This window comes from Pseudophryne corroboree, chromosome 1, assembly GCF_028390025.1.
Source record: "Pseudophryne corroboree isolate aPseCor3 chromosome 1, aPseCor3.hap2, whole genome shotgun sequence".
NCBI lineage: Eukaryota > Metazoa > Chordata > Amphibia > Anura > Myobatrachidae > Pseudophryne > Pseudophryne corroboree.
Window position 1 is genome coordinate 5,297,368 of NC_086444.1, and position 26,560 is coordinate 5,323,927.

The 26,560-nt window shown below is 50.4% G+C and overlaps 1 protein-coding gene across 2 annotated transcripts in view; it reads left to right on the top strand.

Annotated features, from left to right (window-relative positions):
* Positions 1 to 26,560, top strand: part of TAF1C (TATA-box binding protein associated factor, RNA polymerase I subunit C) — a 168,112-nt gene that overhangs the window by 10,036 nt on the left and 131,516 nt on the right. Inside the window, exon 1 of one of the 2 annotated variants that reach the window (XM_063957483.1) lies at positions 4,563 to 4,656. The exons of the other annotated variant lie outside the window; for it this stretch is intronic. Coding sequence (XP_063813553.1) covers positions 4,595 to 4,656 — 62 coding nt within the window. The 5' untranslated portion in view covers positions 4,563 to 4,594. Of the gene's footprint in view, positions 1 to 4,562; positions 4,657 to 26,560 lie in introns of those variants that run through there. 2 annotated transcript variants of the gene reach the window in all.

Sequence of the window (26,560 nt, forward strand, 5' to 3'; positions counted from 1 at the left end):
TCAAGGGTACCTCAGGTTCGTGGTGCAAAACTGTCATTATCAGTTTCAGACGCTGCCGTTTGGATTGTCCACGGCACCTCGGGTCTTTACCAAGGTAATGGCCGAAATGATGTTTCTTCTGCGAAGAAAAGGCGTATTAATTATCCCTTACTTGGACGATCTGCTGATAAGGGCAAGGTCCAGAGAACAGCTGGGGGACGTAGTAGCACTAACCCAAGTAGTGCTGCAACAGCACGGGTGGATTCTGAATTTTCCAAAATCTCAATTGACCCCGACGACACGTCTGCTGTTCCTGGGAATGATTCTGGACACGGTTCAGAAAAAGGTGTTTCTTCCGGAGGAGAAAGCCAGGGAGTTATCCGAACTTGTCAGGAACCTCCTAAAACCAGGAAAAGTGTCTGTGCATCAATGCACAAGAGTCCTGGGGAAAATGGTGGCTTCTTACGAAGCGATTCCATTCGGCAGATTCCACGCACGAACTTTTCAGTGGGATCTGCTGGACAAATGGTCCGGATCGCATCTGCAGATGCATCAGCGGATAACTTTGTCTCCACGGACAAGGGTGTCTCTTCTGTGGTGGTTGCAGAGTGCTCATCTGTTAGAGGGCCGCAGATTCGGCATACAGGACTGGGTCCTGGTGACCACGGATGCCAGTCTGAGAGGCTGGGGAGCGGTCACACAGGGAAGAAACTTCCAGGGAGTGTGGTCAAGCCTGGAGATGTCTCTTCACATAAATATACTGGAGCTAAGAGCGATTTACAATGCTCTAAGCCTGGCAAAACCCCTGCTTCAGGGTCAGCCGGTGTTGATCCAGTCGGACAACATCACGGCAGTCGCCCTCGTAAACAGACAGGGCGGCACAAGAAGCAGGAGGGCAATGGCAGAAGCTGCAAGGATTCTTCGCTGGGCGGAAGATCATGTGATAGCACTGTCAGCAGTGTTCATTCCGGGAGTGGACAACTGGGAAGCGGACTTCCTCAGCAGACACGATCTACACCCGGGAGAGTGGGGACTTCATCCAGAAGTCTTCCACATGATTGTGAACCGTTGGGAAAAACCAAAGGTGGATATGATGGCGTCCCGCCTCAACAAAAAACTGGACAGGTATTGCGCCAGGTCAAGAGACCCTAAGGCAATAGCTGTGGATGCTCTGGTAACACCGTGGGTGTTCCAGTCAGTGTATGTGTTTCCTCCTCTGCCTCGCATACCAAAAGTACTGAGAATTATACGGCAAAGGGGAGTAAGAACGATACTCGTGGCTCCGGATTGGCCAAGAAGAACTTGGTACCCGGAACTTCAGGAGATGCTCACGGAAGATCCGTGGCCTCTACCTCTAAGACGGGACCTGCTTCAGCAGGGACCGTGTCTATTCCAAGACTTACCGCGGCTGCGTTTGACGGCATGGCGGTTGAACGCCGAATTCTAAGGGAAAAAGGCATTCCGGAAGAGGTCATCCCTACCCTGGTAAAAGCCAGGAAGGAGGTGACTGCACAACATTATCACCGCATTTGGAGAAAATATGTTGCGTGGTGTGAGGCCAGGAAGGCCCAGACGGAGGAATTTCAACTGGGTCGATTCCTACATTTCCTGCAAACAGGATTGTCTATGGGCCTCAAATTAGGGTCCATTAAGGTTCAAATTTCGGCCCTGTCGATTTTCTTCCAGAAAGAATTGGCTTCAGTTCCTGAAGTCCAGACTTTTGTAAAAGGAGTACTACATATACAGCCCCCGGTAGTGCCCCCAGTGGCTCCGTGGGATCTTAATGTAGTTTTGGATTTTCTCAAATCCCATTGGTTTGAGCCACTCAAATCGGTGGATTTGAAATATCTTACATGGAAAGTAACCATGCTACTGGCCCTGGCTTCAGCCAGGAGAGTGTCAGAATTGGCGGCTTTATCGTATAAAAGCCCATATCTGATTTTCCATTCGGACAGGGCAGAACTGCGGACGCGTCCTCAGTTTCTGCCTAAGGTGGTTTCAGCGTTTCACCTGAACCAGCCTATTGTGGTGCCTGCGGCTACTAGCGATTTGGAGGATTCCAAGTTGCTGGACGTTGTCAGGGCATTGAAAATATATATTTCAAGGACGGCTGGAGTCAGAAAATCTGACTCGCTGTTTATACTGTATGCACCCAACAAGCTGGGTGCTCCTGCTTCTAAGCAGACGATTGCTCGTTGGATTTGTAGCACAATTCAACTTGCACATTCTGTGGCAGGCCGGCCACAGCCTAAATCTATCAAGGCCCATTCCACAAGGAAGGTGGGCTCATCTTGGGCGGCTGCCCGAGGGGTCTCGGCATTACAACTCTGCCGAGCAGCTACGTGGTCGGGGGAGAACACGTTTGTAAAATTCTACAAATTTGATACCCTGGCTAAAGAGGACCTGGAGTTCTCTCATTCGGTGCTGCAGAGTCATCCGCACTCTCCCGCCCGTTTGGGAGCTTTGGTATAATCCCCATGGTCCTGACGGAGTCCCAGCATCCACTAGGACGTCAGAGAAAATAAGATTTTACTTACCGATAAATCTATTTCTCGTAGTCCGTAGTGGATGCTGGGCGCCCATCCCAAGTGCGGATTGTCTGCAATACTTGTACATAGTTATTGTTACAAAAAAATCGGGTTGTTATTGTTGTGAGCCGTCTGTTCAGAGGCTCCTACGTTTGTCATACTGTTAACTGGGTTCAGATCACAAGTTGTACGGTGTGATTGGTGTGGCTGGTATGAGTCTTACCCGGGATTCAAAATCCTTCCTTATTGTGTACGCTCGTCCGGGCACAGTATCCTAACTGAGGCTTGGAGGAGGGTCATAGGGGGAGGAGCCAGTGCACACCACCTAGTCCTAAAGCTTTTATTTTTGTGCCCTGTCTCCTGCGGAGCCGCTAATCCCCATGGTCCTGACGGAGTCCCAGCATCCACTACGGACTACGAGAAATAGATTTATCGGTAAGTAAAATCTTATTATATATATATATATATATATATATATATATATTGTGACAAGAACACTGGGATAGTGTTTGAGGGCAGGTATATTTGTCCCAGGTTCTTGTCTTACATGTTTTAGAAAATGTTAACTTCTAGGAAAAATGCTTTTTGTTTTGTCTGAACCTTTTCAGTTTGCTGTAAAAGCTGGGTAAAGGCTCTGAGAGAGAGATAAGGCGAGTTCTAGACATTGGGCCCAGTTCGGGTCTTTGGCCTCACAGAGGGCTAATCAGGGTTTCAGCTGTGTAAGAGTGATATAGTGCTTCTAACCTGATTAGTATGGGCAGACTGCCTGGGAAGGCTGCAGGATCTGTGTGTGAGAGACACGCTTTCTGATGCAAGTAAGCTATACAGTATGTACTGAAGAACTGTGTTTTGTTTAGTGACAGTTAGGAACATCTTATGTTTAGTTAGTGCCGGACAGGCAAGGTATTTTTATTTTGGGGTTTGTTTTATTTTCTGTTTCAATAAAACTGGCCGGGGTCAGTTGTACCAGAAACTGGACTTGTGTTGTTCCTCAGCTGCTGCGTCCTGCCATATTCCCCAGGAAAAGGCACCTTGCACCCCTACAGTGTTACAACTTGGTGGAGAATGCGAGCAGGCCGTTCTGCGCATAAGTGAAAGCAGCTGCAAAGCCGCCTGAAAAATCTGTTGACATGGAGGATCTGCTTAAAGCCTTGCTGCAAGCTACAGCGGCTCAGCAGGAGGCCAACCGACAGCAGCAGGTGGCAATGGAGGAAAATTGGAGACTACAGCAGGAGGCCAACAGACAGCAGCAGGTGGCAATGGAGGAAAATAAGAGACAACAGCAGGTGGCAATGGAGGAAAATAAGAGACAACAGCAGGCAGTTGTTGATGAACTTTACAGGCAACAGCGTCAGGATAGAGAGGCCTTAGCAGAAGTGGTGCAGAGACTTGCAGCTCGGGTTGGAGATGTGGCCGTCAGTGCTCCAACCAGCTCTAGTTCTATACGAGCCAGTCACTTCCTGCAGAAAATGACAGAGGCTGATGATGTGGAGGCCTATCTGACCACGTTTGAAAGGACTGCCGAGCGTGAGAACTGGCCGAAAGCACAGTGGGCCAGTCTGCTGGCACCTTTCCTGTCAGGTGAGCCCCAAAAAGCTTACTTTGATTTAAGCCCTGCTGAGGCTCGGGACTATGATAAACTAAAGACTGAGATCCTGACCCGCCTGGGAGTCACGCTGTCAGTACGAGCACAACGGGTGCACCGTTGGCTGTACGCCATGGAGAAGCCTCCGCGCTCCCAGATGCACGACCTTATTCAGCTAACAAAAAAATGGCTACAGCCAGAGACATTAACTGGTCCCCAGATGGTGGAAAGAGTCGTCATGGACCGCTACTTGAGATCTTTGCCCATGGTCCTGCGCAAGTGGGTGAGCCATGGAAACCCGGGTACTGCTGACCAATTAGTGGACATGGTAGAGAGGTATTTGGCAGCAGAGGAACTACTGATGACCACCCAGCAACCCATAGATCCTCGACAGCGCCCTTCAGTAAAGACTGGTAAGACTGTTCCGTGGGAAAACGTTGCTGGGCGGTTAAGAGAACGCAAGGCTGGAGAGACTGTAAACACTGGCCCTGGAAACAGGCCAATGGGGCTAGAACGGTCTATGCTGCCCAAATGGGTTGATAATCGTGTGGTTAAATGTTTTAGGTGTGGTATGCCAGGTCATGTTATTGCCAATTGCCCAGTCACGCAAGAACCCATGCAATGTGATGCTGCCTTTGAATGTCGCAGAATATCTTTCTTTGCTAGGTTAGCCTGTACTGTGGTACCTTCACCTGAGCTGGAAAAACAAATGTGTGATGTGTTCTTAGAAGGTAACCGGGTAGAGGCCTTGCTAGATTCAGGAAGTTTAGTTACCCTCGTGAAAGCTGAGTTAGTGAACCCCTTAAAGGTCCAGCAAATACCTATTGGGGTAACTTGCATACATGAGGATACCCAACATTATGCCACTGCTGAGGTGAATATAGAAACTTGTTGTGGGTCAGCAATGGTTAAAGTGGGACTGGTCCCTACCTTGGTGCATGAGGCCATAATAGGGAGGGATTTTCCTCATTTTTGGAAACTGGGGGAATCACGGTTATCAACAGATGTGAGAAGTAAAAAGCCAGTTGATAATACCGGTGATTTTATGGATGTACGTGGGTCTTCGGAACTTTCTGGCCCTTTGCCTTTTGCTAGTTTGGCTGGGGAAGTGACAGATGGGGAGTCCAGTGAGGACCCTCTTGCCGGGAACAGAGACATAGTAGTTAGAACTGAAAGCGTGCCTGACCTGGAGGTAAAGAAGGATCTGTTTGCGTCTGAACAGTTAAAGGATCCTACCTTAATAAAGGCTAGAGAGAATGTTAAGATTGTTAATGGGGAACCTGTGGTACCAGGTGACAGGGTTACGTATCCCCACATGGCCATCTGTAATGAGCTCTTGTACCACATTGTCAAAAGGGGTGAGGATGTGGTGGAACAGCTGGTAGTTCCCCAGCCTTATCGGAGAACGGTACTAGATTTAGCTCACAGTCACGTTACCGCAGGACATTTAGGGGAGAAAAAACCACTGAAAGAGTTTTACAAAGGTTCTTTTGGCCAGGGGTTTATAAAGAAGTGTCTGAATATTGTTCTTCCTGTCCTGAGTGCCAGTATCATGCCCCTAGACCCCATTTCAGGAGCCCACTAGTTCCCATGCCTATTATAGAGGTCCCGTTTGACAGAATAGCCATGGATCTCGTGGGGCCCTTGTTAAAGTCTGCTCGGGGCCATCAGTATATCCTGGTAATTATGGACTATGCCACTCGATATCCTGAGGCTGTCCCTTTACGCACTATCACAACCAAGGCGATAGCTAGGGAGCTGGTGCAGGTATTTAGTAGAGTGGGAATACCAAAAGAAATTTTGACTGACCAAGGTACTCCATTTATGTCAAGGATCATGAAAGAATTGTGCAAGTTATTTAAGGTCACTCACCTCAGGACGTCCATCTACCATCCCCAAACTGACGGGTTGGTGGAAAGGTTTAATAAAACATTAAAAAGTATGTTAAAAAAGGTTGTTGAGAGAGATGGGAAAAACTGGGATTGTTTGTTGCCCTACTTGTTAATGGCCATCAGAGAAGTTCCTCAGTCCTCTACGGGGTTTTCTCCATTTGATTTGTTGTATGGTAGACACCCCAGAGGGCTGTTGGATGTTGCCAAAGAGACGTGGGAAGGACAGCCCACTCCTTATAGAAGCGTTATTGAGCATGTAACACAAATGCAGGATAGGATTGCAGCCGTGGTACCTGTTGTCAGAGAGCACATGGAACAGGCCCAAAGTGCTCAACAGAGGGTCTATAACCGGAGTGCCAAGATACGGGAATTTGCTCCTGGAGATAGAGTTCTTGTTTTGGTACCCACTGTGGAAAGCAAATTCCTAGCTAAATGGCAGGGTCCATTTGAGATTAGGGAAAAAGTAAATGAGGTTAATTACAAAGTATACCAGCCGGGAAAGAGAAAACCCGAACAGATCTACCATGTTAACTTAATCAAACCCTGGAAAGATAGGTTGTCTCTGTCAGCGGAGCCTTGCCCTTCGGTGTCTTCACCCCGGTTGCTTCCCGCAGTGAAGGTGTCAGAGACATTATCAGCTGATCAGAACAATCAGGTTAAAGAATTTCTCATCCAAAATAGGGAGGTATTTTCAGAGCTGCCTGGCCGAACGACCATAATAAAACATGACATTGTCACAGAACCAGGGGTCAGGGTTCATTTAAAGCCATATAGGATTCCTGAAGCTCAGCGAGAAGCTATTTCTAAGGAAGTTAAAACCATGTTAGAACTTGGAGTCATAGAGGAGTCTAACAGTGAGTGGTCCAGTCCCATAGTGCTCATCCCGAAGCCCGACGGTAGCATACGCTTCTGTAATGACTTTCGTAAGTTAAATGAGGTGTCCAAGTTTGACGCATACCCCATGCCCCGTGTGGACGAGCTTGTAGAAAGGCTGGGAACAGCCAGGTTTCTCACCACATTGGACCTGACCAAAGGTTACTGGCAAATACCTTTATCTGATAGCGCCAAAGAAAAAACAGCCTTTTCGGTTCCGGAGGGGCTGTACCAGTATAAGATGTTACCCTTTGGGTTGCATGGGGCTCCAGCAACCTTTCAACGGGCGATGGATAAAATTTTGAGGCCCCATAGAAAATATGCAGCTGCCTATTTGGATGATGTGGTAATTCACAGTACAGACTGGGGGTCACATTTGGTTAAAGTACAAGCAGTACTGGACTCAATCAGAGAGGCAGGGTTAACTGCTAACCCAAAGAAGTGCTGCCTCGCAATGGAGGAGGTCAAATACTTGGGCTTCACCATAGGCAGAGGTCTGATTAGGCCCCAATTGAATAAAGTTGATGCTATTCAAAACTGGCCTCGTCCAGTGAATAAAAAACAGGTAAGGGCTTTTTTGGGAATTACTGGGTACTATAGACGGTTTATTCCTAATTTTGCGACCACAGCGGTGCCGTTGTCAGACCTTACCAAAGGGAAGCAGTCAAATGTGGTGAAATGGAACCCTGATGCAGAAAAGGCGTTCCAAGCGTTAAAAGTGGCTTTGTGTTCACAACCGGTGTTGATAACACCAGATTTTTCAAAAGAATTTGTGGTACAGACAGATGCCTCAGAGGTAGGGATAGGTGCTGTGCTGTCCCAAACCAGAGATGGGGACGAACACCCTATCATTTATTTGAGTAGGAAACTCAATGAGCATGAAAAAAGGTATGCCATTGTGGAAAAGGAGGCTTTGGCCATTAAGTGGGCACTAGATACCTTGAGATATTACCTCTTGGGTAGACAATTCAGACTAGTGACAGACCATGCCCCTTTAAAATGGATGTATGTAAATAGAGGCAAGAATGCTCGTGTAACTAGATGGTTTCTAGCGTTGCAGGACTTTAAGTTTACTGTCGAACATAGACCGGGAACACAATTGGCCAACGCAGATGCATTGTCTCGCATCTTCTGTTTGGGGGCTACAAGTGTTCCGGCCCCTAGGTCGAAACAGGGGAGGGGGATATGTGACAAGAACACTGGGATAGTGTTTGAGGGCAGGTATATTTGTCCCAGGTTCTTGTCTTACATGTTTTAGAAAATGTTAACTTCTAGGAAAAATGCTTTTTGTTTTGTCTGAACCTTTTCAGTTTGCTGTAAAAGCTGGGTAAAGGCTCTGAGAGAGAGATAAGGCGAGTTCTAGACATTGGGCCCAGTTCGGGTCTTTGGCCTCACAGAGGGCTAATCAGGGTTTCAGCTGTGTAAGAGTGATATAGTGCTTCTAACCTGATTAGTATGGGCAGACTGCCTGGGAAGGCTGCAGGATCTGTGTGTGAGAGACACGCTTTCTGATGCAAGTAAGCTATACAGTATGTACTGAAGAACTCTGTGTTTTGTTTAGTGACAGTTAGGAACATCTTATGTTTAGTTAGTGCCGGACAGGCAAGGTATTTTTATTTTGGGGTTTGTTTTATTTTCTGTTTCAATAAAACTGGCCGGGGTCAGTTGTACCAGAAACTGGACTTGTGTTGTTCCTCAGCTGCTGCGTCCTGCCATATTCCCCAGGAAAAGGCACCTTGCACCCCTACAGTGTTACAATATATATATCTATCTATCCCTGAGTGTGTGGGGGTGTCGGTACGTGTGTGTCGGCATGTCTGAAGCGGGAGGCTCATCTAAGGAGGAGGTGGAGCAGATGATTATGGTGTCTCCGTCGGCGACGCTGACACCTGATTGGCTGGATATGTGGAATGTTTTAAATGCAAATGTGTCTTTATTACATAAGAGAATGGACAAAGTAGAGTCCAGAGAAAAGACAGGGAGTCAATCCATGGCTTTGGCTGTATCACAGGGCCCTCCAGGGTCTCAGAAACGTACCCTGTCCCAAGTAGCAGACACTGATTCCGACACGGATTCTGACTCCAGTGTCGACTTTGATGATGCGAAGTTGCACCCAAGGGTGGCCAAAAGTATTCATTATATGATTATTGCAATAAAAGATGTTTTGCATATCACAGATGACCCCTCTGTCCCTGACAAGAGGGTCCACATGTTTAAGGAAAAGAAACCTGAGGTAACCTTTCCCCCATCTCATGAGCTGAACGCTTTATTTGATAAGGCTTGGGAAACTCCAGACAAGAAACTGCAGATTCCCAAGAGAATTATTATGGCGTATCCTTTCCCTGCGCAGGACAGGTTACAGTGGGAATCCTCGCCCAGGGTAGACAAGGCTTTAACGCGCTTGTCCAAAAAGGTGGCGCTACCGTCTCCAGATACGGCAGCCCTCAAGGATCCTGCTGATCGCAGACATGAAACTACCTTAAAATCAATTTATTCACATACGGGTGCCTTGCTCAGACCGGCAATAGCGTCGGCTTGGGTTTGCAGCGCTGTAGCAGCTTGGGCAGATACCTTGTCATCTGACATTGATACCCTGGAGAGGGATACCATTTTATTGACCTTAGGTCACATTAAAGACGCAGTCTTATATATGAGAGACGCTCAGAGAGACATTGGGCTGCTAGGTTCAAGAGCCAACGTCATGGCGATTTCTGCTAGGCGAGCCCTGTGGACCCGTCAATGGACGGGTGATGCCGACTCATAGAAGCATATGGAGGTTTTACCATACAAGGGTGAGGTGTTATTTGGGGAAGGTCTCGCGGACCGTGTTTCCACAGCTACCGCGGGTAAATCTACTTTTTTACCTTATGTTCCCCCACAGCAAAAGAAAACTCCACAGTGTCAGATGCAGTCCTTTCGGTCGCATAAGTCCAAAAGAGGTCGGGGCTCTTCCTTCCTCGCCAGAGGTAAGGGTAGAGGGAAAAGAATGCCTGCCACGGCTAGTTCCCAGGAGCAGAAGCCCTCCCCGGCTTCTACTAAATCCACCGCATGACGCTGGGGCTCCACTGAGGGAGTCTGCGCCGGTGGGGGCACGTCTTCGACTCTTCAGCCACGTCTGGGTTCAGTCAGCCGTGGATCCTTGGGTGATGGAAATTGTATCCCAAGGCTACAAGCTGGAATTCGAAGACGTGCCTCCTCGCCGATTTTTCAAATCGGCTTTACCGGCTTCTCCCCCAGAAAGGGAGATAGTTTTAGCTGCGATTCAAAAACTTTGTCAACAGCAAGTGATTGTCAAGGTGCCCCTAGTTCAACAGGGGAAGGGGTACTATTCAACCCTGTTTGTGGTCCCGAAACCGGATGGCTCGGTCAGACCCATTCTAAATCTAAAATCCCTAAACCTGTACTTGAAAAAGTTCAAATTCAAGATGGAATCGCTCCGGGCAGTTATCTCCAGCCTGGAAAGGGGGATTTTATAGTGTCACTAGACATAAAGGATGCATACCCTCATGTTCCCGTATATCCCCCTCATCAGGCATACCTGAGATTCGCTGTACAGGACTGTCATTACCAGTTTCAGACATTGCCGTTTGGGCTTTCCACGGCCCCGAGGATTTTCACCAAGGTAATGGCGGAAATGATGGTGCTCCTGCGCAGGCAGGGAGTCACAATTATCCCGTACTTGGACGATCTCCTGATAAAAGCGAGATCGAGAGATCAATTGCAGAAAAGCGTGTCGCTCTCCCTGAGAGTGCTGCAGCAACATGGCTGGATTCTAAATCTACCAAAGTCACAGTTGATTCCAATGACTCGGCTATCTTTCTTAGGCATGATTCTGGACACGGAATAAAAGAGGGTTTTTCTCCTGATAGAAAAAGCCCAGGAACTCCAGAACATGGTCAGAGACCTGTTAAAACCGAAAAAAGTGTCAGTTCATCAATGCACTCGAGTACTGGGAAAAATGGTGGCGACCTACGAGGACATCCCCTTCGGCAGGTTTCATGCGAGGACGTTTCAGTGGGACCTTCTGGACAAGCGGTCGGGGTCCCATTTACAGATACATCAGAAAATAAGCCTGTCCCCCAGGGCCAGGGTGTCTCTCCTGTGCTGGCTGCAGAGTGCTTACCTTCTCGAAGGTCGCAGGTTCGGCATTCAAGACTGGGTTCTGGTGACCACAGACGCGAGCCTCCGAGGATGGGGAGCAGTCACACAAGGAAGAAAGTTTCAGGGACTATGGTCAAGCCAGGAGGCTTGTCTACACATCAACGTACTGGAATTGAGGGCCATATACAATGGCCTTCGACAAGCGGAGAATCTTCTTCGCGACCTACCGGTTCTGATTCAATCGGACAACGTCACAGCCGTGGCTCATGTAAACCGCCAAGGCGGGACAAGGAGCAGAGTGGCAATGGCGGAAGCCACCAGGATTCTTCACTAGGCGGAAAATCACGCAAGCGCTCTGTCAGCAGTCTTCATTCCGGGAGTGGACAACTGGGAAGCAGACTTCCTCAGCAGACACGATCTCCATCCAGGAGAGTGGGGACTTCATCAAGAAGTTTTTGCAGAGATAACAAGTCAGTGGGGACTTCCACAAATAGACATGATGGCGTCACGCCTCAACAAGAAGCTTCGGAGGTATTGTGCCAGGTCAAGGGACCCTCAGGCAGTAGCGGTGGACGCCCTGGTGACACCATGGGTGTTTCAGTCCGTCTATGTGTTCCCTCCTCTTCCGCTCATCTCAAAAATACTGAGAATCATAAGACGAAAAAGACAATACTCATTGTTCCGGATTGGCCTCGAAGGGCCTGGTATTCAGATCTTCAGGAAATGCTCACAGAAGATCCGTGGCCTCTTCCTCTCAGGGAAGACCAATTGCAGCAGGGCCCCTGCGTGTTCCAAGACTTACCGCGGTTACGTTTGTCGGCATGGCGGTTGAACACCAAATCCTAGCGGGGAAAGGTATTCCGGGGTAAGTCATCCCTACTCTGATTAAGGCTAGGAAGGAGGTGACGGCAAAACATTATCACCGCATCTGGAGGAAGTATGTATCTTGGTGTGAAGCCAAGAATGCTCCTACTGAAGATTTCTCTGACGTCCTAGTGGATGCTGGGAACTCCGTAAGGACCATGGGGAATAGACGGGCTCCGCAGGAGACTGGGCACTCTAAAAGAAAGATTAGGTACTATCTGGTGTGCACTGGCTCCTCCCTCTATGCCCCTCCTCCAGACCTCAGTTAGAATCTGTGCCCGGCCAGAGCTGGGTGCTCCTAGTGGGCTATCCTGAGCTTGCTAGAAAGAAAGTATTTGTTCGGTTTTTTATTTTCAGTGAGATCTGCTGGCAACAGACTCACTGCTACGAGGGACTGAGGGGAGAGAAGCAAACCTACCTGCGTGCAGCTAGCTTGTGCTTCTTAGGCTACTGGACACCATTAGCTCCAGAGGGTTCGAACACAGGGCCTGACCTCGATCGTCCGTTCCCGGAGCCGCGCCGCCGTCCCCCTTGCAGAGCCAGAAGACAGAAGAGAAGGAGATGAAATCGGCGGCAGAAGACTCCGGTCTTCATTAAGGTAGCGCACATTGCTCCCACTGCACACCACACACTCCTGTCACTGTAGGGTGCAGGGCGCTGGGGGGGGGGGGGGCGCCCTGGGCAGCAATAAGAATACCTTTTGGCACAAAACACACATAATACAGTCTGGAAAACTGTATATGAGTAAAAAACCCCGCCATTAAGCTATACAAAACGCGGGAGAAGCCCGCCGCTGAGGGGGCGGGGCCTTCTTCCTCAGCACACCAGCGCCATTTTCTCTTCACAGCTCCGCTGGAAGGACGCTTCCCAGGCTCTCCCCTGCAGTATCCTGTACGAGAAGGGTAAAAAAGAGAGGGGGGGCACATAAATTTAGGCGCAAATAAGATGATAAGCAGCTATTGGGAAAAATCACTCATTATAGTGTAAATCCCTGTGTTATATAGCGCTGTGGTGTGTGCTGGCATACTCTCTCTCTGTCTCCCCAAAAGACTTTGTGGGGTCCTGTCCTCAGTCAGAGCATTCCCTGTGTGTGTGCGGTGTGTCGGTACGGCTGTGTCGACATGTTTGATGAGGAGGGTTACGTGGAGGCGGAGCAAGGGCAGATAAGTGTGGTGTCGCCCCCGACGGGGCCGACACCTGATTGGATGGATATGTGGAAGGTCTTAACCGACAGTGTCAACTCCTTACATAAAAGGTTCGATGACGCAGCAGCCTTGGGACAGCCGGGATCTCAGCCCGCGCCTGCCCAGGCGTCTCAGAGGCCATCAGGGGCTCATAAACGCCCGCTAGCTCAGATGGTAGACACAGATGTCGACACGGAGTCTGACTCCAGTGTAGATGAGGATGAGACAAATGCACAGTCTACAAAAGCCATCCGATGCATGATTACTGCACTGAAAAATTTATTGCACATTTCTGATGTTAACCCGGTTACTACCAAGAAGGGTATTGTGTTTGTGGAGAAAAAGCAGCCAGTGACTTTTCCCCCATCTGATGAATTAAATGAATTGTGTGAAGAAGCGTGGAGTTTCCCCGATAAGAAACTAGTGATTTCTAAGAGGTTACTGATGGCGTACCCTTTCCCGCCAACGGACAGGTTACGTTGGGAAACATCCCCTAGGGTGGACAAGGCGCTCACACGCTTATCAAAATAGGTGGCACTGCCGTCTCAGGATACGGCCGCCCTAAAGGAGCCTGCGGATAGAAAGCAGGAAGCTATCCTGAAGTCTGTGTATACACACTCAGGTACTATACTGAGACCTGCTATTGCTTCAGCATGGATGTGTAGTGCTGCAGCCGCATGGTCTGATTCCCTGTCAGACAACATTGATTCCCTCGACAGGGATACTATTTTGCTAACTATAGAACATATAAAAGACGTCGTCTTATATATGCGGGATGCACAGAGGGACATTTGCCTGCTGGCATCTAGAATTAATGCAATGTCCATTTCTGCCAGGAGAGTATTATGGACTCGGCAGTGGACAGGTGACGCTGATTCTAAAAGACACATGGAGGTTTTGCCTTATAAGGGTGAGGAATTGTTTGGGGACGGTCTCTCGGACCTCGTATCCACGGCAACAGCCGGGAAGTCAACTGTTTTACCTCAGATTCCCTCACAGCCTAAGAAAGCACCGTATTATCATGTACAGTCCTTTCGGCCTCAGAAAGGCAAGCGGATCAGAGGCGCATCCTTTCTGCCCAGAGGCAGGGGTAGAGGAAAGAAGCTGCACCAGGCAGCCAGTTCCCAGGAACAAAAATCCTCCCCCGCTTCCTCTAAGTCCACCGCATGACGCTGGGGCTCCACAGGCGGAGTCGGGTGCGGTGGGGGCGCGTCTCCGAAACTTCAGCAACCAGTGGGTTCGCTCACAAGTGGATCTCTGGGCTGTACAAATTGTATCTCAGGGATACAAGCTGGAGTTCGAGGCGACTCCCCCTCGCCGTTACCTCAAATCAGCCTTGCCAGCTGCTCCCAGGGAAAGGGAGGTAGTACTGGCGGCAATTCACAAGCTGTACCTCCAGCAGGTGATAATCAAGGTTCCCCTCCTTCAACAGGGACGGGGTTACTATTCCACAATGTTTGTGGTACCGAAACCAGACGGTTCGGTGAGACCCATTCTAAAATTAAAATCCTTGAACACTTATATAAGGAAGTTCAAGTTCAAAATGGAATCGCTCAGGGCGGTTATTGCAAGCCTGGAAGAGGGGGATTTTATGGTGTCGCTGGACATCAAGGATGCTTACTTGCATGTCCCCATTTACCCACCTCACCAGGAGTACCTCAGGTTTGTGGTACAGGATTGTCATTACCAATTCCAGACGTTGTCGTTTGGTCTGTCCACGGCACCGAGAGTATTTACCAAGGTAATGGCCGAAATGATGATACTCCTTCGGAAGAAGGGAGTTATAATTATCCCGTACTTGGACGATCTCCTTATAAAGGCGAGGTCCAGAGAGCAGTTGTTAGTCAGCGTAGCACTCTCTCGGGAAGTGTTGCAACAGCACGGCTGGATTCTGAATATCCCAAAGTCGCAGCTGATTCCTGCAACGCGTCTGCTTTTCCTGGGCATGATTCTGGACACAGAACAGAAGAAGGTGTTTCTCCCGGTGGGGAAGGCCCAGGAATTGTCCTCTCTGGTCAGGGACCTCCTGAAACCAAAACAGGTGTCTGTGCATCACTGCACGCGAGTCCTGGGAAAGATGGTGCCTTCTTACGAAGCAATTCCCTTCGGCAGGTTCCATGCAAGGATCTTTCAGTGGGATCTGTTGGACAAATGGTCCGGATCGCATCTTCAGATGCATCGGTTGATCACCCTGTCCCCAAGGGCCAGGGTGTCTCTGCTGTGGTGGCTGCAGAGTGCTCATCTTCTCGAGGGCCGTAGATTCGGCATACAGGACTGGGTCCTGGTGACCACGGATGCAAGCCTCCGAGGATAAGGGGCAGTCACTCAGGGAAGGAACTTCCAAGGACAGTGGTCAAGTCAGGAGACTTCACTACACATAAATATACTGGAACTAAGGGCCATTTACAACGCCCTGAGTCAAGCAGAGCCCCTGCTTCAAAACCAACCAGTGCTGATTCAATCAGACAACATCACGGCGGTCGCCCATGTAAACCGCCAGGGCGGCACAAGAAGCAGGATGGCGATGGCAGAAGCCACAAGGATTCTTCGATGGGCGGAGAATCACGTGTTAGCACTGTCAGCAGTGTTCATTCCGGGAGTGGACAACTGGGAAGCAGATTTCCTCAGCAGGCACGACCTCCACCCGGGAGAGTGGGGACTTCATCCAGAAGTCTTCACGCAGATTGTAAACCGATGGGAACGGCCACAGGTGGACATGATGGCGTCCCGCCTCAACAAAAATCTAAAACAAAATAAATATTGCGCCAGGTCACGGGACCCTCAGGCGATAGCTGTGGACGCACTAGTGACACCGTGGGTGTACCAGTCGGTTTATGTGTTCCCTCCTCTTCCTCTCATACCCAAGGTACTGAGGATAGTAAGAAAGAGAGGAGTAAGAACTATACTCATCGTTCCGGATTGGCCAAGAAGAACTTGGTACCCAGAACTACAAGAAATGATCTCAGAGGACCCATGGCCTCTGCCTCTCAGACAGGACCTGTTACAGCAGGGGCCCTGTCTGTTCCAAGACTTACCGCGGCTGCGTTTGACGGCATGGCGGTTGAACGTCGGATCCTAACGGAAAAGATGAAGTTATTCCTACGCTGATAAAAGCTAGGAAGGATGTGACAGCAAATCATTATCACCGCATATGGCGGAAATATGTTGCTTGGTGTGAGGCCAGGAAGGCCCCAACAGAGGAATTCCAGCTGTTGCGATTTCTGCACTTCCTACAGTCAGGAGTGACTATGGGCCTAAAATTGGGGTCCATAAAGGTCCAGATTTCGGCCCTATCTATTTTCTTTCAAAAAGAACTGGCTTCACTGCCTGAGGTTCAGACGTTTGTTAAGGGAGTGCTGCATATTCAGCCCCCGTTTGTGCCTCCAGTGGCACCTTGGGATCTTAACGTTGTGTTGGATTTCCTGAAATCCCACTGGTTTGAGCCACTTAAGACCGCGGAGCTAAAATATCTCACGTGGAAAGTGGTCATGCTATTGGCCTTAGCTTCGGCTAGGCGTGTGTCAGAATTGGCGGCTTTGTCATGTAAAAGCCCTTATCTGATTTTCCATATGGACAGGGCAGAATTGAGGACTCGTCCCCAATTTCTCCCTAAGGTGGTATCAGCGTTTCATTTGAACCAACCTATTGTGGTGCCTGCGGCTACTCGGGACTTGGAGGACTCCAAGTTACTGGATGTAGTCAGGGCTTTGAAAATCTATGTAGTCAGGACGGCTGGAGTCAGGAAAACTGACTCGCTGTTTATCCTGCATGCACCCAACAAGCTGGGTGCTCCTGCTTCAAAGCAAACTATTGCGCGCTGGATCTGTAACACGATTCAGCAAGCTCATTCTGCGGCAGGGTTGCCGCATCCTAAATCGGTAAAAGCCCATTCCACAAGGAAGGTGGGCTCTTCTTGGGCGGCTGCCCGAGGGGTCTCGGCTTTACAGCTTTGCCGAGCTGCTACTTGGTCGGGTTCAAACACATTTGCTAAGTTCTACAAGTTTGATACCCTGGCTGAGGAGGACCTTGCCTTTGCTCATTCGGTGCTGCAGAGTCATCTGCACTCTCCCGCCCGTTTGGGAGCTTTGGTATAATCCCCATGGTCCTTACGGAGTTCCCAGCATCCACTAGGACGTCAGAGAAAATAAGAATTTACTCACCGGTAATTCTATTTCTCGTAGTCCATAGTGGATGCTGGGCGCCCGTCCCAAGTGCGGACTCTCTGCAATACATGTATATAGTTATTGCTTAACTAAAGGGTTATTGTTATGAGCCATCTGTTACTGAGGCTCAGTTGTTATTCATACTGTTAACTGGGTATAGTATCACAAGTTGTACGGTGTGATTGGTGTGGCTGGTATGAGTCTTACCCTGGATTCCAAATCCTTTCCTTGTGTGTCAGCTCTTCCGGGCACAGTTTCCTTAACTGAGGTCTGGAGGAGGGGCATAGAGGGAGGAGCCAGTGCACACCAGATAGTACCTAAGCTTTCTTTTAGAGTGCCCAGTCTCCTGCGGAGCCCGTCTATTCCCCATGGTCCTTACGGAGTTCCCAGCATCCACTACGGACTACGAGAAATAGAATTACCGGTGAGTAAATTCTTATTTTCCATCTGGGACGTTTTCTCCACTTTCTACAGACAGGAGTGGATATGGGCCTAAAGTTAGGCTTTATTAAGGTACAGATTTCGGCCTTATCAATTTTCTTTCAGAAGGAATTGGCTTCTCTCCCAGAAGTCCAGACTTTTGTGAAGGGAGTGCTGCACATCCAGCCTCCTTTTGTGCCCCCAGTGGCACCATGGGACCTACGTGGTGCTACAGTTCCTAAAATCTCACTGGTTTGAGCCTCTTCAAACGGTGGATTTAAAATTTCTCACTTGGAAAGTGGTCATGTTGTTGGCCTTGGCATCTGCACGGCGGGTGTCCGAATTGGCGGCTTTGTCTCACAAGAGCCCCTATCTGATTTTCCATGTGGATAGAGCAGAATTAAGGACTTGTCCTCAATTTTTGCCTAAGGTGGTTTCATCTTTTCATATGAACCAACCTATCGTGGTGCCTGTGGCTACGGGTGACTTGGAGGATTCCAAGTCCCTTGATGTAGTCAGGGCCTTAAAGATTTATGTAGCCAGGACGGCTCGGTTAGGAAAACAGAAGCACTGTTTGTCCTGTATTTTGCCAACAAGGTTGGCGCTCCTGCTTCTAAACAGACTATTGCTCGCTGGATCTGTAACACGATTCAGCAGGCTCATTCTACGGCTGGATTGCCGTTACCAAATTCGATAAAGGCCCATTCCACTAGGAAGGTGGGCTCTTCTTGGGCGGCTGCCCGAGGCGTCTCGGCATTACAGCTTTGCCGAGCTGCTACTTGGTCGGGTTCAAACACTTTTGCAAAATTCTACAAGTTTGATACCTTGGCTGAGGAGGACCTTGTGTTTGCTCAATCGGTGCTGCAGAGTCATCCGCACTCTGCCGCCCGGTCTGGAGCTTTGGTATAATCCCCATGGTCCTTACGGAGTCCCCAGCATCCTCTAGGACGTAAGAGAAAATAAGATTTTAAACCTACCGGTAAATCTTTTTCTCCTAGTCCGTAGAGGATGCTGGGCGCCCGTCCCAAGTGCGGACAAAATTCTGCAAGGCTTGTATATAGTTGTTGCTTACATAAGGGTTATGTTACCGTTTTGATCAGTCTCGGGCTGATGCTGTTTTTTTCAAACTGTTAACTGGTTGCGTATAGTCCAGGGTATACGGTGTGAATGGTGTGGGCTGGTATGAATCTTGCCCTTTGATTAACAAAAATCCTTTCCTCGTACTGTCCGTCTCCTCTGGGCACAGTTTCTCTAACTGAGGTCTGGAGGAGGGGCATAGAGGGAGGAGCCAGTGCACACCTATCTAAAGTCTTTAGAGTGCCCATGTTTCCTGCGGAGCCCGTCTATCCCCATGGTCCTTACGGAGTCCCCAGCATCCTCTACGGACTAGGAGAAAAAGATTTACCGGTAGGTTTAAAATCTTATTTTCTCTAACGTCCTAGTGGATGCTGGGAACTCCGAAAGGACCATGGGGAATAGCGGGCTCCGAAGGAGGCTGGGCACTCTAGAAAGTTTTATGACTACCTGGTGTGCACTGGCTCCTCCCACTATGACCCTACTCCAAGCCTCAGTTAGATTTCGTGCCCGGCCGAGGTTGGATGCACACTAGGGGCTCTCCTGAGCCCTTAGAAAGAAAGTATAGATTTAGGTTTTTTATTTTCAGTGAGACCTGCTGGCAACAGGCTCACTGCAGCGAGGGACTAAGGGGAGAAGAAGCGAACTCGCCTGCTTGCAGCCGGATTGGGCTTCTTAGGCTACTGGACACCATTAGCTCCAGAGGGATCGACCGCAGGCCCAGTCCTTGGTGTTCGGTCCCGGAGCCGCGCCGCCGTCCCCCTTACAGAGCCAGAAGCAAGAAGAGGTCCGGAAAAACGGCGGCAGAAGACATCAGTCTTCACCAAGGTAGCGCACAGCACTGCAGCTGTGCGCCATTGCTCCTCATACACACTTCATACTCCGGTCACTGAGGGTGCAGGGCGCTGGGGGGGGGGCGCCCTGAGAAGCAATAATAACACCTTGGCTGGCAAAAACTCCACAATATATAGTCCCAGAGGCTATATATGTGGAAAATACCCCTGCCAGAATATGGAAAAAAGCGGGAGAATAGGCCGCGGAAAAGGGGCGGAGCTATCTCCTGCAGCACACTGGCGCCATTTCTCCTTCACAGATCCGCTGGAAGGAAGCTCCCTGGCTCTCCCCTGCAGTCTACACTACAGAACAGGGTAAAAACAGAGAGGGGGGGCACTAAATTTAGGCGCAATATATATATTATATAAAAAAGCAGCTATAGGGGACATAACTCAGTTAGTCCCTGCATTATATAGCGCTCTGGTGTGTGCTGGCATACTCTCACTCTGTCCCCCCAAAGGGCTTTTGTGGGTCCTGTCCTCATTCGGAGCATTCCTTGTGTGTGTGCGGTGTGTCGGTACGGCTGTGTCGACATGTTTGATGAGGATAATGATGTGGAGGCGGAGCAGATGCCTTTAGAAGGGATGTCACCCCCTGCGGGGCAGACACCTGAGTGGATGGGCTTATGGAAAGTAATGAGTGCACGTATAGACTCCCTATATAAGAAAATCGACGACATGCCAAATGTGGGACAGCCGACTTCTCAGCTCGTGCCTGCCCAGGCGTCGCATGGGTCATCAGGGGCTCTAAAACGCCCGCTACCTCAAGCAGACCCAGATGTCGACACTGATACTGACACCAGTGTCGACGACGATGAGTCTAACCTGATGCCCACTAAGGCCATTCACTGCATGATTGAGGCAATGAAAGAGGTGTTACACATTTCTGATATAACTACAGGTACCACTAAAAAGGGTATTATGTTTGGAGAGAAAAAACTACCCGTAGTTTTTCCCCCATCAGATGAATTAAATGAAGTGTGTGAAGAAGCGTGGGCTTTCCCTGATAAAAGATTGGTAATCTCTAAGAAGTTACTAATGGCGTTCCCTTTCCCGCCAGAGGATAGGTCACGTTGGGAGACACCCCCTAGAGTGGATAAAGCGCTCACACGTTTGTCTAAAAAGGTGGCACTACCGTCTCCGGATACGGCCGCCCTCAAGGAACCTGCTGATAGAAAGCAGGAGGCGATCCTGAAGTCTGTATATACACACTCAGGCATTATACTTAGACCAGCTATTGCGTCAGCATGGATGTGCAGTGCTGCCGCTGCGTGGTCAGATTCCCTGTCAGAAAATATTGACACATTAGACAGAGGCACGATCCTGTTAACCATAGACCATATAAAAGACTCAGTCTTATATATGAGAGATGCACAGAGGGAAATCTGCCGACTGGCATCTAAAGTAAGTGCATTGTCCATTTCTGCTAGGAGAGGCTTATGGACTCGCCAGTGGACTGGAGATGCGGATTCAAAAAAGCACATGGAAGTGTTACCATATAAGGGTGAGGAATTATTTGGGGATGGTCTCTCGGACCTAGTTTCCACAGCAACGTCTGGGAAGTCAGCATTTTTACCCCATGTCCCCTCACAGCCTAAGAAGGCGCCGTTTTATCAGGTTCAGTCCTTTCGGACCCAGAAAAACAGGCGTGGAAAAGGCGGGTCCTTTCTGTCCAGAGGCAGAGGTAGGGGAAAAAGGCTGCAACAAACAGCAGGTTCCCAGGAGCAAAAGTCCTTCCCCGCTTCTTCTTCCAAGTCCGCCGCATGACGGTGGGGCTCCACAGGCGGAGCCAGGTACGGTGGGGGGTCGCCTCAAAAATTTCAGCGATCAGTGGGTTCGCTCACAGGTGGATCCCTGGATCCTGCAAATAGTATCTCAGGGGTACAAGCTGGAATTCGAGGCGTCCCCACCCCACCGGTTCCTAAAATCTGCCTTGCCGATTGCTCCCTCAGACAGGGAGGCGGTGCTAGCGGCAATTCACAAGCTGTATTCCCAGCAGGTGATAATCAAGGTACCCCTTCTTCAACAAGGCCGGGGTTATTATTCCACACTATTTGTGGTACCGAAACTGGACGGTTCGGTGAGACCCATTCTAAATTTGAAATCCTTGAACACGTACATAAAGAAATTCAAGTTCAAGATGGAATCGCTCAGGGCGGTTATTGCAAGCCTGGACGAGGGGGATTACATGGTATCCCTGGACATCAAGGATGCTTACCTACATGTCCCCATTTACCATCCTCACCAGGAGTACCTCAGATTTGTGGTACAGGATTGCCATTACCAATTCCAGACGCTGCCGTTTGGACTGTCCACGGCACCGAGGGTATTTACCAAGGTTATGGCGGAAATGATGATACTCCTTCGAAGAAAGGGAGTTTTAATTATCCCGTACTTGGACGATCTCCTAATAAAAGCGAGGTCCAAGGAACAGTTGTTGGTGGGAGTAGCACTATCTCAGGAGGTGCTGCACCAGCACGGCTGGATTCTGAATATCCCAAAGTCACAGCTGGTTCCGACGACACGGCTACTGTTCCTGGGTATGATTCTGGATACAGTCCAGAAGAAAGTGTTTCTCCCGGAGGAGAAAGCCAGGGAGTTGTCATCTCTAGTCAGAGACCTCCTGAAACCAAAACAAGTATCAGTGCATCGCTGCACACGGGTCCTGGGGAAGATGGTGGCTTCTTACGAAGCAATTCCCTTCGGCAGGTTCCATGCCAGAATCTTTCAGTGGGACCTGTTGGACCAGTGGTCCAGATCGCATCTTCAGATGCATCGCTTAATAACCCTGTCTCCAAGAACCAGGGTGTCTCTACTGTGGTGGCTGCAGAGTGCCCATCTTCTAGAGGGCCGCAGGTTCGGAATACAGGACTGGGTCCTGGTGACCACGGATGCCAGCCTTCGAGGCTGGGGGGCAGTCATACAGGGAAGAAACTTCCAAGGACTATGGTCGAGTCAGGAGACTTCCCTTCACATAAATATTCTAGAACTAAGGGCCATCTACAATGCCCTAAGTCGAGCAAAAGCCCTGCTCCTACACCAGCCGGTGCTGATCCAGTCAGACAACATCACGGCAGTCGCCCATGTAAATCGACAGGGCGGCACAAGAAGCAGGATGGCGATGGCAGAAGCCACAAAGATTCTTCGGAGTGGCGGAGAATCATGTACTAGCACTGTCAGCAGTGTTCATTCCGGGAGTGGACAACTGGGAAGCAGACTTCCTCAGCAGACACGACCTCCACCCGGGAGAGTGGGGACTTCACCCAGAAGTCTTCCAGATGCTGGTAAACCGTTGGGAAAAACCACAGGTGGACATGATGGCGTCCCGTCTCAACAAAAAGTTAAAAAGATATTGCGCCAGGTCAAGGGACCCTCAGGCGATAGCTGTGGACGCTCTAGTGACACCGTGGGTGTACCAGTCGGTTTACGTGTTCCCTCCTCTGCCTCTCATCCCAAAGGTATTGAGAATAATAAGAAAGCGAGGAGTAAACACAATTCTCGTGGTTCCGGATTGGCCAAGACGAGCGTGGTACCCGGAACTTCAAGAGATGCTCTCAGAGGACCCGTGGCCTCTACCGCTCAGACAGGACCTGATACAGCAGGGGCCCTGTCTGTTCCAAGACTTACCGCGGCTGCGTTTGACGGCATGGCGGTTGAACACCGGATCCTAAAGGGAAAGGGTATTCCTGAAGAAGTCATTCCTACGCTTATTAAGGCCAGGAAAGATGTTACGGCAACGCATTATCACCGCATATGGCGAAAATATGTTGCATGGTGCGAGGCCAATAAGGCCCCAACAGGAATTTCAACTAGGTCGATTTCTGCATTTCCTGCAAGCAGGAGTGGATATGGGCCTAAAACTAGGCTCTATTAAAGTACAGATCTCGGCTCTGTCGATTTTCTTTCAAAAAGAACTAGCTTCAGTACCTGAAGTTCAGACTTTTGTAAAAGGAGTGCTGCATATTCAGCCCCCGTTTGTGCCTCCTGTGGCACCTTGGGATCTCAACGTGATGTTGAGTTTCTTAAAATCACATTGGTTTGAGCCACTAAAAACCGTGGATCTGAAATTTCTCACGTGGAAAGTGGTCATGTTATTGGCCTTGGCTTCAGCCAGGCGAGTGTCAGAATTGGCGGCTTTATCATGTAAAAGCCCTTATCTGATTTTCCATATGGATAGGGCAGAGTTGAGGACTCGTCCCCAATTTCTTCCTAAGGTGGTATCAGCGTTTCACCTGAACCAGCCTATTGTGGTGCCGGCGGCTACTAGTGAATTGGAGGACTCCAAGTTGCTAGACGTTGTCAGGGCCCTGAAAATATATGTTTCCAGGACGGCTGGAGTCAGGAAAACTGACTCGTTGTTTATCCTGTATGCACCCAACAAGCTGGGTGCTCCTGCTTCTAAGCAGACTATTGCTCGCTGGATTTGTAGTACAATTCAGCTTGCACATTCTGTGGCAGGCATACCACAGCCAAAATCTGTAAATGCCCATTCCACAAGGAAGGTGGGCTCATCTTGGGCGGCTGCCCGAGGGGTCTCGGCTTTACAACTTTGCCGAGCAGCTACTTGGTCAGGGGCAAACACGTTTGCAAAATTCTACAAATTTGATACCCTGGCTGAGGAGGACCTGGAGTTCTCTCATTCGGTGCTACAGAGTCATCCGCACTCTCCCGCCCGTTTGGGAGCTTTGGTATAATCCCCATGGTCCTTTCGGAGTTCCCAGCATCCACTAGGACGTTAGAGAAAATAAGAATTTACTCACCGGTAATTCTATTTCTCGTAGTCCGTAGTGGATGCTGGGCGCCCGTCCCAAGTGCGGATTGTCTGCAATACTTGTACATAGTTACTGTTAACTAAAGGGTTATTGTTGAGCCATCTGTTGAGAGGCTCAGTTGTTTTCATACTGTCAAACTGGATATAGTATCACGAGTTGTACGGTGTGATTGGTGTGGCTGGTAAGAGTCTTACCCGGGATTCTAAATCCTTCCTTATTATGTCTGCTCGTCCGGGCACAGTGTCCTAACTGAGGCTTGGAGGAGGGTCATAGTGGGAGGAGCCAGTGCACACCAGGTAGTCATAAATCTTTCTAGAGTGCCCAGCCTCCTTCGGAGCCCGCTATTCCCCATGGTCCTTTCGGAGTTCCCAGCATCCACTACGGACTACGAGAAATAGAATTACCGGTGAGTAAATTCTTATTTTCTTACTGATATTACATCTTGTATGGAGCGGATTCCACATCACGCAGTGCAGTCCCCTGTACAGGTGTGTACACACGGCGAGATCCGTGCTATTCCCGATATTGACTATGCGATTTCCCGTGAACTCCCGCGCAGCGCAGATAGCGCCTGACTTTGACTATCTGTACTCTCATTTTTGTCTCTGTACGATTGTGACTATACTTTGTACTAGACTTGCCTGTACAGTCTATCTAACCTTGCGATACCGACCCCGCAGGAGCGCGCATCGGGATCCAATTGGTATCACCAGCTGCCTGACACTGCGATTTCCACTAACTTTCCTTTACATTTTGACTATATAGTAAAATTCTTACAGATTTATCTCACCGTGTGCACACACCTTATGTCCTGTAGCGGAGGGACCCCGGCACCTCTGCCCCGTCTGATGTCCTGTAGCGGTGGGACCCCGGCACCTCTGCCCCGTCTGATGTCCTGTAGCGGAGGGACCCCGGCACCTCTGCCCCCGTCTGATGTCCTGTAGCGGTGGGACCCCGGCACCTCTGCCCCCGTCTGATGTCCTGTAGTGGTGGGACCCCGGCACCTCTGCCCCCGTCTGATGTCCTGTAGCAGTGGGACCCGGCACCTCTTCCCCCGTCTGATGTCCTGTAGCGGAGGGACCCCGGCACCTCTGCCCCCGTCTGATGTCCTGTAGTGGAGGGACCCCGGCACCTCTGCCCCCGTCTGATGTCCTGTAGCAGTGGGACCCGGCACCTCTGCCCCCGTCTGATGTCCTGTAGCAGTGGGACCCCGGCACCTCTGCCCCCGTCTGATGTCCTGTAGCAGTGGGACCCCGGCACCTCTGCCCCCGTCTGATGTCCTGTAGCGGTGGGACCCCGGCACCTCTGCCCCCGTCTGATGTCCTGTAGCGGTGGGACCCCGGCACCTCTGCCCCATTCTGATGTCCTGTAGCGGTGGGACCCCGGCACCTCTGCCCCCGTCTGAGGTCCTGTAGCGGTGGGACCCCAGCACCTCTGCCCCCATCTGATGTCCTCTTGCGGAGGGACCCGAGCACCTCCTGCCCCCGTCTGATGTCCTGTAGCGGTGGGACCCCGGCACCTCTGCCCCCGTCTGATGTCCTGTAGCGGTGGTAGCCCCGCACCTCTGCCCCCTTCTGATGTCCTGTAGCGGTGGGACCCCCGCACCTCTGCCCCCTTCTGATGTCCTGTAGCGGTGGGACCCCGGCACCTCTGCCCCGTCTGATGTCCTGTAGCGGTGGGACCCCGGCACCTGTACCCATGTCACGGTCCCCCTGTAGGACGTCCTCTAGTGACGGGACCCCAGCACTGCCCCCCTGTAGAATGTCCTCTAGTGACGGGACTCCAGCACTGCCCCCCTGTAGGACGTCCTCTAGTGACGGGACCCCAGCACAGCCCCCCTGTAGAACGTCCTCTAGTGACGGGACCCCAGCACTGCCCCCCTGTAGGACGTCCTCTAGTGACGGAACCCCAGCACGGCCCCCCTGTAGAACATCCTCTAGTGACGGGACCCCAGCACTGCCCCCTGTAGGACGTCCTCTAGTGACGGGACCCCAGCGCTGCCCACCTGTAGGACGTCCTCTAGTGACGGGACCCCAGCGCTGCCCCCCTGTAGGACGTCCTCTAGTGACGGAACCCCAGCACGGCCCCCCTGTAGAACGTCCTCTAGTGACGGGACCCCAGCACTGCCCCCTGTAGGACGTCCTCTAGTGACGGGACCCCAGCACTGCCTCCCTGTAGGACGTCCTCTAGTGACGGGACCCCAGCACTGCCCCCCTGTAGAACGTCCTCTAGTGACGGGACCCCAGCACTGCCCCCCTGTAGGACATCCTCTAGTGACGGGACCCCAGCACT